Source organism: Capricornis sumatraensis, chromosome X (genome assembly GCF_032405125.1).
Source record: "Capricornis sumatraensis isolate serow.1 chromosome X, serow.2, whole genome shotgun sequence".
NCBI classification, from domain to species: Eukaryota; Metazoa; Chordata; class Mammalia; order Artiodactyla; family Bovidae; genus Capricornis; species Capricornis sumatraensis.
In genome coordinates, this window is record NC_091092.1 from 118714295 (window position 1) to 118736361 (window position 22067).

The window sequence follows — 22067 nt, forward strand, 5'->3', positions numbered from 1 at the left end:
TCGTTCTTTTTCCAAACCTCGCCTTCTCTAACTAACTCCCTTACCCTACACTTCCCATCTTATGTGGGAATTCTTTTCCGCAAAGGTAAAAGGCCAAAGCCTTGTCCCTGACCGCTGGTCTAGCGGCTAGATTCGGTGCCCTCACCGCCTAGATTCTGCCTCAATTTCTGATCTGGAACTGATGCCCAGCTTCAAGCCACTACAGGGTGAGGCCACCTGAGATGGCTGCTTCATAGGGATCGCCTCGGTTGAGTGGGGTGAGAGAGGACGGGAACGGCCACAGGTGCACTTCAGATCTCAGTGCTGGATGCATCGTCTCTGCACAACAGCCGTGGCCATCTTCAGTGACAGTGTCGGTCCTGCGTGAGGCCTGCAGAGCTGACATGTCGGAGCAGCCCTTTCTCCCTGGCCACCCAGGTCTGAGGAGCCAGGTGGAAGGGCTCTGCACATGGCCCCCTATGAGCAAGCGGAACTAGACTAAGCACAAAAGCAAAGGAAAAGGTTAGACTTTGTTGCTCAGAATTTATTCTTATTTGCTGTGCTTTGTTAATGGGCTGTGCAGGTGAAACTGCCTTTCATCCTGCTCGTGGTGGTTGAAGGGCGCTGAGGGGCACCAGTCAAGTCTGTCTCGTGTCACTGTTCCCTGCTGCGTGTGGCCATCGTCCTGACTGCGGGTGGAGGAACAGAACTTCTCCCGCCGCTTCAGTTCTGTCAGCTCGGCCCCAATTGTTCGTAGCTCTGAGCGATGCCCAATTTAAGATGCATGGCCCAAATTTCAGCAAGAGAACAATGGGCACATGGCCAAGTTTTCCTAAAAATGAAGGTCTCCAGTTCTTTTGCCCAAAGGCAGAACTGTGCCTTGGTGTCGAGGCTCACCACTGTGGCCTGAATCTCCCTGTTCATGCTTTTGTGGGTTTTCTGCAGAGAAGCTTCAGGTCAGAGAGAGGGCCACATGAGTTGTCTGGGGGTGTCGTTGCCCCAGGTTGGGGCTGGGGGGGCCTCTTCACTCAAATGCAAAGTTCCCACAGAGTGAGCCCTGCAACTTCAGGGTGTAATGGGTGGTTAGGATCACCGAGTAGTGTCTGTTCTTCTTAAGAGTGAGTTGGTTTGCAGCTGCAGGTTTTCCCAGTGTTTAGGTTCACCCAGTCTCCTGGCTGGACAGGGTGGAGGCCCGGGTTGGTGGATGCGGTCAGCATATAGTTACTATATTCCATGAGAGCTTTCATGGTTTCTTCCCCCTGGAGGGCACCCTTGGGTTGTTCCATTTCAAGTCCATTCCTTCCCTTGGGCTTGGGGAATGGCTCTACTATGAGTGAGTGAAAGCCGCTCAGTTGTGTGCGACTCTTTACAACCCCAGGGACTATACAATCTATGGAATTCTCCAGGCCAGAATACTGGAGTGAGTAGCCTTTCCCTTCTCCAGGGGATCTTCCCAACCCAGGGATCGAACCCAGGTCTCCCACGTGGCAGGCAAGTTCTTTACCAGCTAAGCCACAGGGGAAGCCCCTTATACATCAGTTCAAGTACACTTCACTATAGCTTATCCCTTGAACTAATAATGGCACTGGGAGGAGGGTCATTGGAAGCAACTTAATCCAGTTTTCTTGAGTTCCCTGACATAACTTGGCTACAGCCTATTTCAAGGTCTGATTGGACCTCTCTGCTTTTCCCAGTGATTGGGGTCTCGAGGCTGAGTGCAAGGTACATTTTATGATCAAGGCCCTTTGTCATTTGAGACACAAATTCTGAACCATTATCACTTTGTAGGGATCCTGGGAGCAAAAATCTAAGGATTATTTCTTGCAGTAATGCATTAGGTACTTCAGCTGCCATTTCAGTTCTACCAGGGAATGCTTCTATCTACCCAGAAAATGTGTCTACTAGCACCAGGAGATACCTGAAATTGCTCGGGACTCTCGGCATGCCAGTGAAATCAAACTTCCAGTGTTCTCCAGGATATGCCCCCCTGGTTCCCATGGACCTTATCTGGGAGCTTCTGGGGAGACTGGTGTTGGAGTTGTTCATTGTGCAGATGAGCTCTCCAACTGAGTATGTTAATACTTTTCATGCCAGGAGATACCAAGACTTCAACTGATCTGTTGTATAAGGCTTCCTTCCCATAGTGAATTCCCTGATGAGCCTCCCTGATGGCATGACACATGCAGTTTGGAAAAAGGACTATCCCATGTTTATTAACTAGCCACCCATGGGTTCCTAGACCTATAATGAAGTTCCATTTGGGGGCTTTGTCTAATTCTTCCTTTGTATAGACTGGGTAGTAACTGAATGGACCTGGCCTCTTACATAAGAAGGTAATTGCCAAGTTACTAGCCCAACCGTGTACTTCTTGCAGCTGCATCAGCCTTGGCCTTGTTGTTTCCCTTTATTAACTCTGCACCCCCTTTTGGTGACCCCTACAGTGAATCACTGCCACATCTTGGGGAAACTGTACTGCTTCTAAGAGCTTCAGTATGCTTAAGCCGTGTTTCATCAGTCTGTTCTCTGCAGTAAACATATCTCTTTCCTTCCAAATGGCCCTGTGTGTGTGAAGGATAGCATGCAAATACTGGGAATCTGTGTAAACATTTAAGATCTTCCCTGTTCCAAGCTCTAAGGCTCTCTATCAGCTCCATTTGGGGGGCAGAAGTCTGTAGCAGTAGGTTTTGTGCCTCTGTGACTTGGGTCTGGGAGGTGACTGCATATCTCACCAGCTTTTTTACTCTCTCTCCTAAAATTCCTCCTGTCTGTGAACCATTCCTCTTTGGCATTTGGGAGAGGCTCACTTCCTAGGTTTGGGTGACTGGAATAGATCATGTCTATGATTTCTGTATAGTCATGCTCCAGGGATCCCATTTCTGTGGGTAGCAGGGTGGCAGAATGTAGTATGTGACAGGTTTTTATGGTAGCCACTGGGTTGTCTAAAAGCAGAGCCTGAGCTTGAATAGACATTCCGTGACATAGCCGTTCTATTTCCTTAGAAATTAACGAAAGCCTGTATGGAGTCCGTATAGAGGTTGGCTGACTAAACTTTACCTTTTCACTTCCTTTACCAGGGTTGTAGTACTTGCTAGCATTCTAGGAGGCCATCCCTTAATGGTTTGATCTAATTGTTTAGAGAAATAAGCAACCACCTTAGTAAGGTGTCCCAGTTTATAAGCTAAAATACCTCAATGGTAATTCCCCTTCTCTTATAAACGTAAAGGTGAAGGGTTTAGCTAAATCTGGGAGAGCCAGGGAAGTGGCCTAAAGTAATTGCTTTTTCACTTCTTAAAAGGCCCCTTCACATTTTGAATTGCATTCTGAATCACGTTCAAAAGGATCATCATCCTTTCCTTTCAATTCTTCATATTGAGGACTAGCTGTTAGACCATAGATAGGAACCCAGTTGTGGGAAAACGTGGCCATCCTCGGGAGACCCCTTAGCTGTTTTCTAGCTTTAGGAGGAGTGAGGCTGCAGATGGCTTCTTTCCTTTCCTGGGGTGGGCTTCTCTGACCTGTGAGGATGAAGCCTAGGTAGTTCATCCTACTTTGTGATATCTGATTATTTTCTTGGACAGCTATATCCTTTATCAGCTAGGTGGTTTAGGGTGGCCACAGTGTTTTTTTGTCAGAAGCCTCCTTTGTAGGGCTCAGTTCAGTTCAGTCGCTCAGTCATGTCTGACTCTCTGCGACCCCATGAACCACAGCACGCCAGGCCTCCCTGTCCATCACTAACTCCCGGAGTCCACCCAAACCCATGTCCATTGAGTCGGTGATGCCATCCAACCATCTTATCCTCTACCGTCCCCCTTCTCCCCTCAATCTTTCCCAGCATCAGGGTCTTCTTCCAATGAGTTGGGTCTTTTTCCAATGAGTCAGCTCTTCGCATCAGGTGGCCAAAGGATTGGAGTTTCAGCTTCAACATCAGTCCTTTCAATGAACACCCAGGACTGATCTCCTTTAGGATAGACTGGTTGGATCTCCTTGCACTCCAAGGGACCCTCAAGAGTCTTCTCCCACACCACAGTTCAAAAGCATCAATTCTTCGGCACTCAGATTTCTTTATAGTCCATCTCTCACATCCATACCTGACCACTGGAAAAACCATAGCCTTCACAAGATGGACCTTTGTTGACAAAGTAATGTCTCTGCTGTTTAATATGCTGTCTAGGTTGGTCATAGCTTTCCTTCCAAGGAGTAAGCATCTTTTAATTTCATGGCTGCAATCACCATCTGCAGTGATTTTGGAGCCCAGAAAAATAAAGTCAGCCACTGTTTTCCCATCAATTTATATGAAGTGATGGGACCGGATGCCCATCTTAGGGCTCATGGTTAGAATATCCTCTACATACCAGGGGAGGTTTCCTTAAGGTCTTCAGCTAAAGTTTCCCCAAAAATGGTGGGGCAGTTTTTTTCCTTCCCCTTTGGAGATTGGGAGCAGAACCATCCAGCAGTACTGTTTTTTGTTTGTCTGTTCATTTTGGCCTTGCCATATGCCTTATGCGATCTTAGTTCCCCAATGAAGGATTGAACCCAGGCCCTCGGCTGTGACAGCATGGAGTCCTAACCACTGGATCACCAGAGAATTCCCTTTTTGGGGATTGTTTGTTGTTGTTGTTAATTGAAATAGAGTTGATTTACAATAATGTGTTGGTTTCAGTTGTACAGCAAAGTGACTCAGGGCTTTCTTTGCAGATTATGTTCCATTATAGAGGATTATAAAATATTAGGTAATATTCCTTGTGTTATTAATGTATATAAACTCCTTATTGTTCATCTGTTTTATGTCTAGTAATTTGTATCTATTGATCCCATATTCCTCATTTGTTCCTCCCCTGACCCCTTTGGTAACCTTAAGTTTGTTTTCTATAAGTCAACTGCTATTTTGTACATACATTCATTTATATTATTTTTTTAGAGTCCACATATAAGTGATATCATATACTATTTGTTTTTCTCTGACTTGTTGCCTTGAGCAAGATATTCTCTAGATCCACTTATTTTGATGCAACTAACAGTATTTTATTTTTTATAGCTGAGTTATATTCCATTGTGTGTGTGTGTGTGTGTGTGTGTGTGCATGTGTGTGTGTGTGTATGTATCTTCTTAACTCAATCATCTGTTGAGGGACACTTGGATTGTTTTCATATCTTGGCTATTGAAATAGTGCTGAAGCACAAGCTGGAATCAAGATTGCCAGGAGAAATATCAATAACCTCAGATATGCAGATGACACCACCCTTATGGCAGAAAGTGAAGAGGAACTAAAAAGCCTGTTGATGAAAGTGAAAGTGGAGAGTGAAAAAGTTGGCTTAAAGCTCAACATTCAGAAAACGAAGATCATGGCACCTGGTCCCATCTCTTCATGGGAAATGGATGGGGAAACAGTGGAAACAGTGTCAGACTTTATTTCTTTGTGGTCCAAAATCACTGCAGATGGTGACTGCAGCCATGAAATTAAAAGACGCTTACTCCCTGGAAGGAAAGTTATGACCCACCTAGACAGCATATTCAAAAGCAGAGACGTTACTTTGCCAACAAAGGTCTGTGTATTCAAGCGTATGGTTTTTCCAGTGGTCAGGTATGGATGTGAGAGTTGGACTGTGAAGAAAGCTGAGTGCCGAAGAATTGATGCTTTTAAACTGTGGTGTGGGAGAAGACTCCTGAGAGTCCCTTGGAGTGCAAGGAGGTCCAACCAGTCCATCCTAAACGAGATCAGTCCTGGGTGTTCATTGGAAGGACTGATGCTAAAGCTGAAACTCCAATACTTTGGCCACCTCATGTGAAGAGTTGACTCATTGGAAAGTACCTTGATGCTGGGAGGGATTGGGGGCAGGAGGAGAAGGGGACAACAGAGGATGAGATGGCTGGATGGCATCGCTACCTTGATGGACATGAGTTTGGGTGAAGTCTGGGAGTTGGTGACGGACAGGGAGGCCTGGCGTGCTGCGATTCATGGGGTTGCAAATGGTCAGACACGACTGAGCGACTGAACTGAACTGAACTGATATGAACATTGGGGTGCATTAATCTTTTCAAATTAAAACGTTTGTTTTTCCAGATATATACCTGGGAATAGAATTGCTGGATTGTATGGTAGCTTTATTTTCAGGTTTTAAAGGAATCTGCATGCTGTTTTCTATAGTGGCTGCACCAATTTATATTCTCACCAACAGTGTAGCAAGGTTCCCTTTTCCCCACACCATCTCCAGCTTTTATTATTTGTAGATTTTTTTTATTATAGCCATTCTGAAAGGTACAAGGTGAAATCTCATTTTTTTATCTGCATTTCTCTAATAATTAACAACGTTGAACATCTTTTCCTGTGCCTGTTGGCCATCTGTATGTCTTCTTTGGAGAAATGTCTATTTAGGTCTTCTCCCATTTTTTGATTGGGTTGTTTTATTGATGTTGATTTGTACGAGCTCTTTGTATATTTTGAAAATTAAGCCTTTGTCAGTTGCTTCATTTGCAAATATTGAGTTGACCAAGAAGTTCGTTTGGATTTTTCATAAGATGGGAAAGAAACCCTGAATGAACTTTTTGGCCAACCCACTATGTTTCTCCCATTCCGTTTGCCGTCTTTACATTTTGGTGATGGTTTCCTCTGCTGTGCAAACCTTTGAAGTTTAATTAGGTCCTATTTGCTCTCTGACGATTGTTAACAAGCTAGCATGTGTGCACTCCTTGTGAGAAGAATCTAGGCTTCTCCAGACTTTCTGCCTACCCCAATAAATTTCCCAGCCATCAGAGGGGCTTGCCTCCTCTGCATAGGATGTCCAGTCTGTGGCTTGACACACTTGCCTCCCATGGTGAGGGTCCTCTTCTTTTCCTTTCAGATCCTTCCAGGGAGGGAAGGCCTGCCCCTGTACTTTTTTTCTGTCCTACCTGGTTACGTGGAAATATTTCTTGCCTATAATCTTTGGTTGTATAGAAGTTCTTCTGCCAGTTTCTGGTTAGTTTTATGTGAGAATTGTTCCACATGTAGATGTATTTTTGATGTGTTTGTGGGGGGAGGTGAGTTCCATATTCTACTCTGCCAACTTGATCCATTCTCAGTCTCTAGTATGTTTCTGTTGTGCTTTTGGATCCTGCCACTCAAGAGAAGAAATTTCTTGTGACTCTAGAGCTAGTGGAATACAAAAGAAGTCATCTTTTAAATCCAGTCAGAATACCAAGTCCTGGTGGACAACAGAGTAGCCGCCAAGGTACAGGTATTAGGGACTACTGGATGTATATCCTCAGTGGTTTCACTGACTGCCCTGAGGCCCTGTACCATCCAGTATTCCTTTTTTTTTTTTTTAATTTTTTATTTTTTTTAATTTTAAAATCTTTAATTCTTTGTCCATCCAGTATTCCTTATTGGATTTCTTTATAGGGAGAATGGAGGCTTCCCTATTGGCTCAGATGGTAAAGAATCTGCCTGTGATGGAAAAGACCTGGGTTTGTTCCCTGGGCCAGGAAGATCCCCTGGAAAAGGAAATGGCAAACCACTCCAGTATTCTTGCCAGGAGAATCCCATGGACAGAGGAGCTTGATGGGCTGTAGTCCATGGGGCGACAAAGAGTCAGACACAACTGAGCAACTAACACTTGTCACTTGTAGATATAGGAAGAATGGAGGTATTACAGGCTGATTGTCATGGCCTAATATGGCCCTGGTCACTTAGGCCCTGTATAACAGGGGCTATGCCCAACAGGGCCTCCTGTAGAAAAGGATACTGTTTTCTACTGGGACATGTATGTCCAGGTTTTAGACGGACTATCATAGCACTGGCTCCTACAGTTTGTTCCACCCATCCCTGGGCCCATGCCTCAGGATAACTCTGGAAAGATCAACTTGCTCTGTCCGGGGAGGTATATTCTCAGCCATTAACACTGTGATCATACACCCTTTTTCTAAGGGTACCCCAGACTCCAATTTGTCCTCCCTTTAGGTGGATAGTAGCCCCCAATCTATATAAGATCTCTCTTCCTAGTAGGGTATAGAGCATTCAGGGACACACAGAAAGGAATGGATAAGTGTGTGTTCACCCAATTTATATTCAAATGATTCTGTGAATATCCATTCTTGGGCCTTCCCTGATACTCTAATTTTACAACTCATGTGAATTGAGTTTGCATGATCTGGTGTTCAGAACCGAGTAAGTGGCACTGATGTTGACTAAGAATTCAACAGCCTTCCCCACTCTGTCTGAAGTCAGTCAGGGCTCCTCAGGGTCAGCTGGAGTGCCAGCTTAGGCCCTGTCATCCTTTTTCTACTTGGACAGTCTGCCTTCCAGGGTAGTGACTGGGATATGCGATTTCTATCCCCCTTCAGGCAGTCTCTCTTCCAATGTCCCTCCTGTTTAACTATGGTGCACTTATTGGGTCCCAGTTCCCTTGGCTTTCTATCTTTCCATGGGGCCCGGGGTCACTCACCAGAGAAGTCTCCATGGGCAGTTAGTCCAAATTCTCATGCTGACTGACATCGGAGAGCAATAGCCAGTAGCTGGGTCTCTGGGCCTTTTTATCCTCTGACTTCTTCTCCTCTGCTGCTGCTGCTGCTAAGTCGCTTCAGTCGTGTCTGACTCTGTGCAACCCCATAGACGGCAGCCCACCAGGCTCCTCTGTCCCTGGGATTCTCCAGGCAAGAACACTGGAGTGCGTTGCCATTTCTTTCTCCATTGCCTCCTCTGTATCTTGTTTATTAAATACCTGGTAGGCAACCTTGATCAGATGAAAAGTGGGGCTATCTGGTTCTATTTCCACTTTCTGAAATTTATGCCTAATGTTGAAGCACTTTGGGAAATGAGAAGTAGCACCTCAGGATTGCCTTTCCTTCCAAGGACTCAATCGTCAATAGCATAGATTCAGAGGCATCCCCTGAGGCTCTAGGAATGCCAAAGGGTTTTCAGTTGGCTCTGATCAATTTCCTTTATCTTATTCCACTTGCTGGGTTTCTTTTCTGCTTCCTGGATTCTGTTTAGGATCATAATTATATAACGGGTCAGCCTCTGTCTTCCACTCCCTTCTCCTTTGTCTCGGTGGTCCCAATTGGGTCCATTATCTGGGAGCCCTTGATCCCCTAGTCTGAAAATAGCACCATGTGCATTGTTTCTGTTCTGTTCTCTTTCTCTGCTTCATCTCAGGTTTTTGAAAAGACCATGGCTTTTTCTTCCCTGTTAGGAGTACATTGAGGAGGCTCTGGATATTAGCCTGGTGAGGTCATGGATCTGAAAGATCCCCCTAATTAGATTCAGGAACCCCTCTGGATCCTCCCCAACCCCTTTACTGTGAGTTTTCCAGTTACTTTTATTTTTTGGCTTTTTTCACTTTATTTTTAATGTTTTTACTTTTATTTTTTACGACTGAGCAGTATTCCATTGTATATGTGTACCACATTTTCTTTATTCCCTTGTTGATGGGCATTTAAGTTGTTTCCATGCTTTACCTATTGTGAATAGTGCTGCTACAAACACAGGGGTGTATATATCTCTTAGAATTATAGTTTTGTCCTGGTATATTCCCAGGAGTGAGACTGCTGGATTATCTGGTAATTCTATTTTTAGTTTTCTGAGGAAACCCCATACTGTTTTCCATAGTGACTGTACCAACTTATATTCCTACCAACAGTGTAGGAGGGTTCCCTTTTCTCCACACTCTTTCCGGCATTTGCTATTTGTAGTCATTTTAATGATGGCCACTCTGACTGGTATGAGGTAGTACTAGGATTAAAATTGTCCCTCAGTTACAGGTAAGTATAATCATTTTAATCTACATAAATGTGTGCTCTGTGTTTGGTATGGTTTGACAAAAATAAGTTATATAGTATAGTACTTTTATCTTGCAAAGCATAGTGTGGCATTTTATTTTAAAGATTTTGTTAAGAAATTTACTTAGTTTGCTGCAGTTTAAGAATCCCCCTCCCCTCACGACATATAATTTATGCTAGACAAACAGAATATCAAGAAACGAGTATCACTTCTTTGTAAAATGAATAACTCCATCTGTAAAAACTAAAGTATTTGGAGAGTTTGAAAGACTATTTAATAAGTATAGTCACGTGACTGGCAAGCAGAGGAGGAAATTTTAGCTTGTGTTTTACACATTGTTCCGAAAACATTCTTCGGTTCTCTAGAAGAAATTTTATACACAATTGGACCATATCATGAAATAGTCACATTAAGGTTTTCTTTTGTTTAAAAAGTTGCTGTAATGTACATTATCTCTATAATACTTATATGCCAAACTCCTAAATTTCCAAATATTGCTTTAAGATCAATATTCATGGAGAGCAGGTGCCTTGGACCCAGGCACTATTTTAGTAGCATGGGTTAAATTTCAATTTTTACAAACTTCATTTCATGCAGTGAAAACAATTGTACATATCAATTCTCAGGGATCTCCTGTCCGTATTCACTGTATGCATCTTTGTAAGAATGAGTATTACTATTTTATTATCTGACCTGCCTGCATAAGCCCAGCATGCCAAAATAGTTGATGTATTTCCATTTTTTGAAATTATTCTTTTAACACATTTATTTTCTAATAATTATGCATGTGACATTGTGGATATGTTACTTTATTTACATAACCTGTCTGTGATCACACTGTCAGTGTATCTAAAGCCTTCCAAGGAAAATTAATGATTTCATCATACTTTAGGCTATGCAACTGTGGATCCAATATATAATATTAAGAAGGGAATTACATAATCATTAAAGAAAGAATGAATAATTCCATTTGTACCAACATGGATGGCCTAGAGATTATCATGCTTAATGAAATAAGTTAGAAAAAGAGACAATTACCATATAATATATGGAATCTAAAATATGACACAAATGAGGTTATTTACAAAATGGAAACAAACTCACAGACACAGAAAACAGACTTATGGTTACCAAATGGGATAGGGGTAGGTGAGGGATAAATTAGGATTTGGGGGTTAGCAGATACACACTACTATATATGAAATAGATAAACAACAAGGTCCTACCATTATAGCACAGGGAACTATATTCAATATCCTATAATAAACCATAATGGAAAAGAATATGCGTATGTATATATATATATATATATATATATATGTATATATATGTATCACTGCATCATTTTGCTGTACAGCAGAAACCACAACATTGAGCAATATTGTAAATCAACTATAAAAAAAAAAGATAAAAAATCATTGACTAGAAAAAAAAGGGGGAGCCTGAATCTTGATAAGCAAACTTTATGGAATATTCACCTACCTCTTACCTGGCTCCTCCAATGAGTCCTGGCCTTAAGGAAGGGAGCCAATTTTCCAGATATGGGTTCCTTATTTTAGAGAGGGAAAAGTGGCCTGTTCTGAGGGAATTGTGGTTGTTTTGGCCTATCCAATGGCTCCCTGAAGGATGCGTTCAAAGGACTCCTTCATTTTTCTAAACTCTCCCAGGGAAGAAGCATTTCACTGCAAAATGTTTATCAGAAATATTTAGAGTTAAATGTATAAGCCACTGGTGCCTGAAAGATAACAGTTGGAACAAATCATAGACAAACCAAAAGGCATGGGAAGAAGGGTAAACAATGAGACGCTTTGGGGGAAAGGAGCTTTCTAAAGCTATTATATATTTCTGAGAATCTGGAGTATCATATGAATGCCCAGAACTAGGTAATGCTAAAAATATATATACCTGAAAGGCCCTAGTCTCTTACCTAAGGCTCACAGTTAGACTCTGTGCAAGCAAAAGTATAAGCAAAGTTGCAAACTGCCCAACTGATTGTAGAAGGCATGCTCCAACACAAACACATAAAGCCCATCTGCAAAGAATGGAGGTGATTTATATTTTTTATTTCAGGCATTAAGAAATCTCTGTAAAGTCACTAGCTGATCAATCAACTAATTGAACAGAGTCAGTGACCACTCATTACAAGCAATCTTAAAAAGTGAGTTCAGGAAATTAATGAAGCAAACAAACAGAACCCACAAGAAGAAGCAAAAATGAGCCATGAATGGGGGAAGAGTTTGATTTCAAGGTTAACACATTATAATATTCAAAATGTACAGTTTTCAAGAAAAACTCATGAGGTATGCAATGAAAAAAAGTAGAGAAAAAAGAGATTAATAGAAACTGTACAGGAGGAAGCCCAGATATTGGACTTACTAAACAAAGACCTTAAATCAGCCATTTAATATTACCAAAGAGGTAAGGGAAACCATGTACAAAGAACTAAAGGAAACTAAGAATTGCGTTTCCCTAATAAAGACTATCAACCAAGATTTAAAAATATTAAAATGAACAAAATAGAAATTCTGGAGTTTTAAAGTACAGTAAGAGAAATAAAAATACATTAGCAGGATTCAGTAGGGGATTTGGGCAGGCCAAAGAAAGACTCACCAGAAGACAGGTCAATTGAGATTATATAATCTGAGGAACAGAAAGTAAAATAATAAGGAAAATGAGCAATGCCTACGAGACTTTTGGAACATCACCAGTTATGAAATCATACGTATAATAAGAGTCTCAGAGTAGAGAAAGGGGCAGAAAGAATAATTGAAATAATAAAGTTACAGTTTCCTCTCTGGCATGTGAGGAACTTAGAAGTTGTCATTCCATCCTGACAACAAATAAAAAGCTGAAAAAAAATCAATAAGTCTTGTTACATCAGCCAGAGAGGTGAGACCACAGAGAAAACTGCTGCCCCTCTAATTGGAAGGGCTGTTAGGTCAATACAGAGAATCAGAACTTAACAAACAGAAACCTCAGTGGGAACCAGTGCCAGGGTAGGAAAATCTAAACTATAATTGAGAAATTTCTAGGCAGCTCATTGTGGAAAAGTCTGAGCATTAAAAATTCTGTACATTTTGTGAATTTTACATCCAGGAGTGTTACCAGATTCTCACGGTTAAGACTAAAAAAAAATCTTTTGGGGCTTCCTGCAGGGAGAGGAAAAAGTAATCAGTTTACATATGCCAGAACATTCTGTCCTTAACAAAACCTGCCCTCAGGAGAAATTATATTATCGAGCCTAATCTATTGAAGTTTTATCAGAGCCAAATTAGCTTGGGAGAAATAAAATACCCCACTCTAGCCTTCTCTATCCTTTTATACAGGACAAGGGAAATAATTCCAATTCCACATAGCCATCCGGTCCAGTTTAAGAGAGGTGTAGGACTGCGAATCGCTTGTGAACTTTGTAGCCAGTAGGTCAGAAGGACAAGTAGCCACTTGGGACCTGTGACTGCCATTTGAAGTAGATTCAGTCTTGTAGGACTGAACCTTTAACCTGGGGGCTGTGATGCAGTCTCCAGGTAGACAGTGTCAGAATTGAGTTATATTTGCAGGAATACCAGACCACCTAAGCTGCCTCTTGAGAAATCTGTGTGCAGGTCAGGAAGCAACAGAACTGGACATGGAACAACAGACTGGTTCCAAATAGGAAAAAGAGTACGCCAAGGCTGTATATTGTCACGCTGCTTACTTAACTTATATGCAGAGTACATCATGAGAAACGCTGGACTGGAAGAAACACAAGCTGGAATCAAGATTACCGGGAGGAATATCAATAACCTCAGGTGTGCAGATGACAACACCCATATGGCAGAAAGTGAAGAGGAGCTAAAAAGCCTGTTGATGAAAGTGAAAGTGGAGAGTGAAAAAGTTGGCTTAAAACTCAACATTCAGAAAACGAAGATCATGGCATCCAGTCCCATCACTCCATGGGAAGTAGATGGGGGAAACAGTGGAAACAGTGTCAGGCTTTATTGTTTTGGGCTCCGAAATCACTGCAGATGGTGATTGCAGCCATGAAATTAAAACACGCTTACTCCTTGGAAGAAAAGTTATGACCAACCTAGATAGCATATTCAAAAGCAGAGACATTACTTTGCCGACTAAGGTCCGTCCAATCAAGGCTATGGTTTTTCCAGTAGTCATGTATGGATGTGAGAGTTGGACTGTGAAGAAGGCTGAGCGCCGAAGAATTGATGCTTTTGAACTGTGGTGCTGGAGAAGACTCTTGAGAGTCCCTTGGAATGCAAGGAGATCCAACCAGTCCATTCTGAAGATCAACCCTGGGATTTCTTTGGAAGGAATGATGCTAAAGCTGAAGCTCCAGTACTTTGGCCACCTCATGCGAAGAGTTGACTCATTGGAAAAGACTCTGATCCTGGGAGGGATTGGGGCAGGAGGAGAAGGGGACGACAGAGGATGAGATGGTTGGATGGCATCACTGACTCGATGGACGCGAGTCTGAGTGAACTCTGGGAGTTGGTGATGGACAGGGAAGCCTGGCGTGCTGCAGTTCATGGGGTCGCAAAGATTCGGACACGACTGAGAGACTGAACTGAACTGAACTGAACTGAACTGAACAGTCACTGTCTGCTGAGAATTAGAGAACCACTTGATGGTGTCAACCCAAAAACAAACAAAAAAACACACACATCAAACTGCAGAAAATCAAAGATTAAGATAGATGTCCATCAGCAGATGAATGGATAAGAAAGCTGTGGTACATATACACAACGGAGTATTACTCAGCCGTTAAAAAGAATTCATTTGAATCAGTTCTGATGAGATGGATGAAACTGGAGCCGATTATACAGAGTGAAGTAAGCCAGAAAGAAAACACCAATACAGTACACTAACACATATATATGGAATTTAGAAAGATGGCAATGACGACCCTGTATGCAAGACAGGAAAAAAGACACAGCTGTGTATAACGGACTTTTGGACTCAGAGGGAGAGGGTGGGATGATTTTGGAGAATGGTATTCTATCATGTATACTATCATGTAAGAATTGAATCGCCAGTCTATGTCTGACGCAGGATACAGCATGCTTGGGGTTGGTGCATGGGGATGACCCACTGAGATGTTATGGGGAGGGAGGTGGGAGGGGGGTTCATGTTTGGGAACACATGTAAGAATTAAAGATTTTAAAATTTAAAAAAAAAACTAAAAAAAAATAAATAAAAATAAAAATAAATATTACTTCTGAAAAAAAAAAAGATAAAGATAAATTTTAAAACAGCCTATCTGCAGAAGAGCAAGGATAAGAGTTATATTTGACTATTCCTCAGAAACCATACAGACCAGGAAAAAGGGGAGTACTTTTTCCTCTCAACATTTAAGTGTTGAGAGGAAAAAAATATAGGAATTCTCTATCTTGAAAAATTATCCCTCAAAAGGGAAGAAGAAATTAAGACTTTCCCAGACAAACAAAAATTGAAGAGACTTGTTACTAGTAGCTCAACCTTGTAAGAAATAAAGGAAATTCTTCAAAAAGAAGGAAAATGATATTGAATCCTCCTAAAGAGAAGAGAACTAGAGGTAGAATAAATGGGAGTGAAAGAAAACATTTTTCTCATTCATAATTGATCTAACAGGTATCAGTTTGTTCAAAACAATAATTGCGACAATATTTTAGATGATTATGGCCTGCATGTGTGCTAAGTTGCTTCACTCATGTCCAACATGTTGGACCCTATAGACTGTAGCCTGCCAGGCTCCTCTGTCCATGGGATTCTCCAATCAAGAATACTGGAGTGGATTGCTGTGCCCTTCTCCAGGGGATCTTCCCGACCCAGGGATCAAACCTGCATCTCTTACATCTAACCTGCATTGACAGGTGGGTTCTTTACCACTTAGTGCTACCGGGGAAGTCCAATTATGGCCTATGTATAAGCAAAATGAATAAGAGAAAAAATCAAGGGACAGGAGGGAATAATTAGGACTACTCTGTGATTATGAGCTACTTGCACTATACGTAAAATAATAGAGGGTTATTGCAAAGTGAACTTGAATTAGGTGTAAATGTGTATTACAAACATTAGGGCCACCACTGAAAATAAATCTTTAAAAATAATTGATATGCTAAAGTATAGAAATTGGAATCACATAAATGCTCAACTAATTTTTTCCAGTTTTAGTGAGGTATTAATATGAATGACCAAAAAGCATTACATATATTTAAGGTGTGAAATGTGATATTGATATATATGTACATTGTGAAATGATTCCCCCAATCATGCTAATTAGCCTAAAAACCAAAACAGAGCAAAAAGAGTATATAACAAACAAAAAAAAAAATAGGGGAAAAAAAGGCCACAAATACAAAACAGTAACAAATATGGTAGATATTAACCCAATCACATCAGTAATTACTTTGCATATCAACAGTCTAAAATCACCGATTAAAAGGCAGAGATTATCAGTGTGGACCAAAAACCAAACCCCAACAGTATGTTGTTTAAAGAAAGAAACCCACTTTAAATACAAAGACACACAGATTAAAGGAACAGAGAAGGATATACCTTGGTAACATTAATCAAAATAAAGTGGGAGTGGCTGTACTAATTACGGACAGAGCAGAGTTCAGAGCACAGAAAGGTATCAGGGATTAAAGAAGGGAATTACATAATGATAAAGGTGTCATTATATCTGGTGATAAAGGTGTCATTGTGCTCCAAGCTTAAGTCTCTCCATTCTGAGATACATCTTGCAAAGAGCTGACCTTTGTTCCTCACTCCCACTAAACTCCCCAGGACATAACTAAACAAACTTTAGTCTGAAGAGCTTGCAATTTCCCAAGTGAATGTAGCTTGGAGCATTTAAACTTAACTTCCACTTCATTGCATTTATCTAGACCTCTACTCCCTCACTCTCGTTTTAACTGCCCTCTGGCTTACCATAATATCTTACCATCTTCATTATAAGATTACCGCTGTGAGACACACAGATCCTAGCACCCAGAAATAACACAGTGTATTCCAAACAGCAGATGCCCAATTGGTGTTAAGGGAATAAATGAGCCTGGGAGCATATTATCTAATTTATTAAGATTTAATTTCTCCTAAATTCTTAGCTAAGCTAAACAAATGCAGGTATGTGTCATTTAATTTTTACTGTACAACAGACTAAAGATAAGGAAGACAGGAAGTGACAATCTTTTACTTTCTTTTGCTCTATTTCTCGATCCCGACAATTTTTCTGGTGACATACTTTACTTTTCTAAAGTAACACCTACTCCAATGTCATGTTACCCATTCTGAATCAAAAACTAAGAATGATGAAAAGACAGCCTTCAGAATGGGAGAAAATAATAGCAAATGAAGCAACTGACAAACAACTAATCTCAAAAATATACAAGCAACTTATGCAGCTCAATTCCAGAAAAATAAATGACCCAATCAAAAAATGGGCCAAAGAACTAAATAGACATTTCTCCAAAGACATACGGATGGCTAACAAACACATGAAAAGATGGTCAACATCACTCATTATCAGAGAAATGCAAATCAAGACCACAATGAGGTACCATTTCAGACCAGTCAGAATGGCTGCAGTCCAAAAGTCTATAAGCAATAAATGCTGGAGAGGGTGTGGAGAAAAGGGAACCCTCTTAGACTGTTGGTGGGAATGCAAACTAGTACAGCCACTATGGAGAACAGTGTGGAGATTCCTTAAAAAACTACAAATAGAATTGCCTTTTGACCCAGCAATCCCACTGCTGGGCATACACACCGAAGAAACCAGAATTGAAAGAGACACGTGTACCCCAATGTTCATCGCAGCACTGTTTATAATAGCCAGGACATGGAAGCAACCTAGATGCCCATCAGCAGATGAATGGATAAGAAAGCTGTGGTACATATGCACAATGGAGTATTACTCAGCCATTAAAAATAATACATTTGAATCAGTTCTAATGAGGTGGATGAAACTGGAGCCAATTATACAGAGTGAAGTAAGCCAGAAAGAAAAACAGCAATACAGTATACTAACACATATATATGGAATTTAGAAAGATGGTAATGATAAGCCTGTATGTGAGACAGCAAAAGAGACACAGATGTAAAGAACAGACTTTTGGACTCTGTGGGAAAGGGAGAGGGTGGGATGATTTGGGAGAATGGCATTGAAACATGTATACTATGTAAGAAACGAATCACTAGTCTAGGTTCGATACAGGATACAGGATGCTTGGGGCTGGTGCACTGGGATGACCCAGAGAGATGATATGGGGAGGGTGGTGGGAGGGGGTTTCAGGATTGGGAACTCATGTACACCTGTGGTGGATTCATGTCAATGTATGGCAAAACCAATACAGTATTGTAAAGTAAAAAAATAAAAAAGAATGAAAATGTCCCACTTTGATTCACAAAATGTAAATTTCCTACTTGCAAACTTGATACACAGCAATAAATATATAAACAAGTGATTCATACATGTACTCAGAAGCTATTTAAACCATCTACTAAAAGAGACAATTTTTGAAAAATAATGAAAAGAGACAAAGAGAGACAGTGATACAGAGAAACATTTAGAGAAAAAAAGATCTCCAAATTACCACATAAATAGGAAAATAAAGATGGTACACATCCATGGTAAAGGAAGTGATATCCAGGGAGTTGAGATGCTCTAAGGCAGGGGGGGACAGCAGAAGATATGGACTGTCAACTCCACTGAGAGCAGAGTGTAGCCCTCACAAGAGGCTGCAGAGAACTGGTCAGCAGGAGGTCAGGTTCCAGAGCTGGAAGGAGGACACACTGGGGAAGTCTGGGGTCAGGAGAGGAGAGGATGCTGTAATGGTGGAAAGAACTGGAGCTGAACAAAATACGTTTCTGGACAGAGCTAGCTCTCGGTAGGATCCTAGGCAAATGAAACCCAGGGACAGTTCCCACATACTGATCTATTCTCATATTCACTCTCCCCTTCAGTAGACTTGCTTTTAGCACTTTAACTTCAAGGGCCTTTTTATTGAGATACACAGTGCAAAGAAAAGTGAATTAAGAGACAGGTCTGCCCCAGGCTGGGAGGAATGAAACAGTATGGCCTGTAGACAAATTGAGACCAGGAGTCTGTTCCCAACTCTGCTTATAACCAGTCTTGTGAACTTGAGAAAACTGTGAGTTCTTCATCTGCTGAGTTTGCTAAGCCCTATCTTGTAAGATGGTTGAAATGTATGTACCATATATAAATCACATGGCAAGAGGACCAGCAAATATCACCCAATATTTAAAGAATAGCAGTAATTTATATTATTTTCATCTCAGATGATAGCATTTACCTCCCTTGGAATGTTTAATTCAGGAAATTTCAAATATGTAATATTCTTAGAGAAAGAATACTGAATCAACCAAAAAGTCTCTCTAGCTGGCAAAACTAACTTTACCCATTTGAGCATCTATCACTTAATTTTGGTATGGAGTTGTTGTGCCTAGCTGGGTACAGCTAAAGCTCCTAGATGTCATCTATCTAGGAGATTACCGTACCATTCCTTCCAGGTGTCCTTGCATCCAAACCAGCTCTGTTTACATTTATTACACTCTTGTAAAAAAGCTATCCCTCATGAGTTTGCCAAACTCTACTTAAGATAACCTAGTTAAAATGCCTTTATAATGGATCAGACCCTGGCTGTCCCAGTTTGGGGCAAACAGTACCAGCACAGTGGTTTCTTGGCATCTCACCTAAGGGGAACATCTCCATTATTTTTCAGAAACTCCCTGGAAATTATGTGCGTGGAACACCTAGTCTGCACACTGTGTTCATCTGCACTAGAACGAGAGCAAAGGACACCTTCCTCTCCTGCCCCTGGTGGAGATTTTTCTATAGTTTATCCACAATCCCAAAATAATTTGTGGCAGCAGTTTTCCATTATAGACTAGATGTTTGTGTCCCTGGCAAAATACATGTGTTGAAGCCCTAACCCCTTCCTCCTTTCCCACCGTGTCCATGTAATTGTATGTGAAGGTGGAAGTTTAGGAAGATAATTAGGTTTAGATGAGGTCATGAGGATGGGGCACCTATGATGCAACTAGGCATCTTAGAAGAAGAGCAAGAGAGACCAGAATTCTCTCTCTCCATCATATGAGGACAGAGAGAAGGTAGCCAGAAAGAGAGCTCTCACCAGGAACAGAATCCACTGGCACATTGATTGTGGACTTCCCAACTTCTGTAACTGTGAAAAATAAATGTCTGTTGTTTAAGCCACCCTATCTATGGTATTGTTACAGCAGCTTGAGCAGACTAATATAGGGCTTTTTCTATCAACTGTTGGAAGGTTTGGCCTCTACTCACCACTTCAGGACCTCAGCTAGCCCACCACACAACAGAAATGACAATTACATTCCACTGAGGACTCATAGTTTCCTAAAGTCCCAAACTGCCTTACACAGGAAATTTACACTTAACTGCCATCACCCAGTGGCAAAGAATCCTCCTGCAATGCAGGAGGCACAGGAGACGTGGGTTCAATCCCTGGGTCGGGAAGATCGCCAGGAGGAGGGCATTGCAACCCACTCTGGTATTCTTTCTGGGAAAATTCCATGTACCAGAGGGCCATGGTGGGCTATCATCCATGGGGTCGTACATGACTTAAGTGATTGAGCAGCCAGGCAGGCAGGGCCATCATAAGGAATACCCTCCACTTCAACCATTCTTTTTACTTTACGTATAAGTCATAGAGAATATTTCAGTATCTTACTCATATGAGTGTAACTCATAAGCTCTAAAATTCTGTGAGTAGAGGCTGGGTTTTCTTTACATTAGCATCCCCAGTACTAGCGTTGAGCCTTCCCAAGAGCAGATTCTCAACGTTTGATGAATAAAAGAGCCAATAAACACAAGGTCTACTCTAATAACACTTTATTTCTCTTACTTTCTTGAAGACGCTAAGGAACTCAGACTACAGATCAATTACTTTAACAAAGCCAAAGACTAAGAGGAACAAGAAAAACTAACATTGACCATGTTTTACTTGTTTTCTATTCCATTATCCTAAATATTTTACTATGGGATTCTTTCACATTTCCAAGAATATAATCCCTATTGTGATGTTATATTTTCCTGTCTGGGGGTAAAAACTTCACATACTCCCTTACGGGTGGGATGATAATATTGAGCGTGTCCCTGGGAGGTGTACTGACTTTGACAGTTAGTGTCAGGCCTGGCAGCATGCATGCCTTGGGCTTTCTCTTCTTCATCTCGCAAAGCTTCTTCATAATAAGTGGGGAAGTCACTGGGAACAGCATCATTGACCTTTGCAAAAAATTCCAGGACTTTCATCTTGCTGGTTTCAAGATGTGCTTTTGGGCCCCAGAGAAACTCATAACGTGGAGGATCACTGTTGGCAACCTGGCGGTACTCCAGATACTTCAGCCTCACTAAATCTTTGGTGATGAGCTTTCTGGGCTCTCCATAGATAAGGTGCTTTCTTCCAGGATACACTCGCATCGTACCCAGGTATTTCCAGATGTCTTCCTCAGCGGCACAGTTGCCCTTCAGGAAGATCATACCCAGGAGTTTCATCAGGAGACCAGTCTTGGGTAAACCCCTTCCGCCACGCACCCTCCCATTGTTGGGGAGTTTCAATTTGCTGACCAGATTATAGCAGGGAACAACTGAGTCGACTTCCTTCAGCTCTACCGCAAAGACTAGCTCAATGCGCTCAGAGGCTTTCTTGAGAATCTCGGCAAATCGGTCATGGTGGCTTTGGTGGATAATCTTCAGCATGTCTTCCTTCATCATGAGCTGCTTCATTTTATACTTGTACAGAAGGAACTGCTCCAACAACCTAGCTTTCCTGGTTAAATAGTCAGTTCCTGGGGTCTCAGTGAAGGGTGGAGCCTCATAGGCAAGTGCCCTATACTTATATTGGCCATCGAATGCTTCACTAGATCTAGTGTAAGAAAAGACTGCAGCACCGGTGATGGTTGGTATTCTTTGAGGCTCCTGCAAAGTGCTACATGACTCAGCACCAGGCAGACTCTGGGTAGTATCTTCACACTGAAGAGAGGAGGTAGTGGACTCCTCTTCTGCTGCTGCTATGGCCTGAGCACCCCCACAACTCTGGGTCTTGCCTTGGGCTTGGGGGCATTTATCACCACCACGGGCCTTACTCTTCTTACTTCGAGGCATGGTCAGGGACAGCAGGAAGGAGTATAGACAGGAGCTCAGAAGTCACGGACACCTGGAGGAAGGAGAATAAGATGCTGTAAGCACCTGAGCAGGGAGATGCCACCTTGGCTTTAACCAAGGCCACCATTGCAGGGTCCCTGGGGCACTGGTCGAGGACCTCTCAAGGCTTCTGTTTCGATCAGCCTGTCCCCTGAGAAAACT

At 41.8% G+C, this 22067-nt stretch overlaps 1 protein-coding gene across 1 annotated transcript; it reads right to left on the reverse strand.

The window, feature by feature from the left end:
• Nucleotides 1–529: 529 nt before the first annotated feature.
• On the reverse strand, nt 530–21866 carry LOC138071894 (melanoma-associated antigen B5-like). The gene is made up of 2 exons (XM_068963272.1): nt 20876–21866; nt 530–738 (listed from the first exon to the last, which is right to left on the reverse strand). The coding sequence occupies exons 1-2, from the start codon at nt 21864–21866 to the stop codon at nt 530–532; spliced, it is 1200 nt and encodes a 399-aa protein (XP_068819373.1).
• Between the last annotated feature and the right edge of the window lie 201 nt (nt 21867–22067).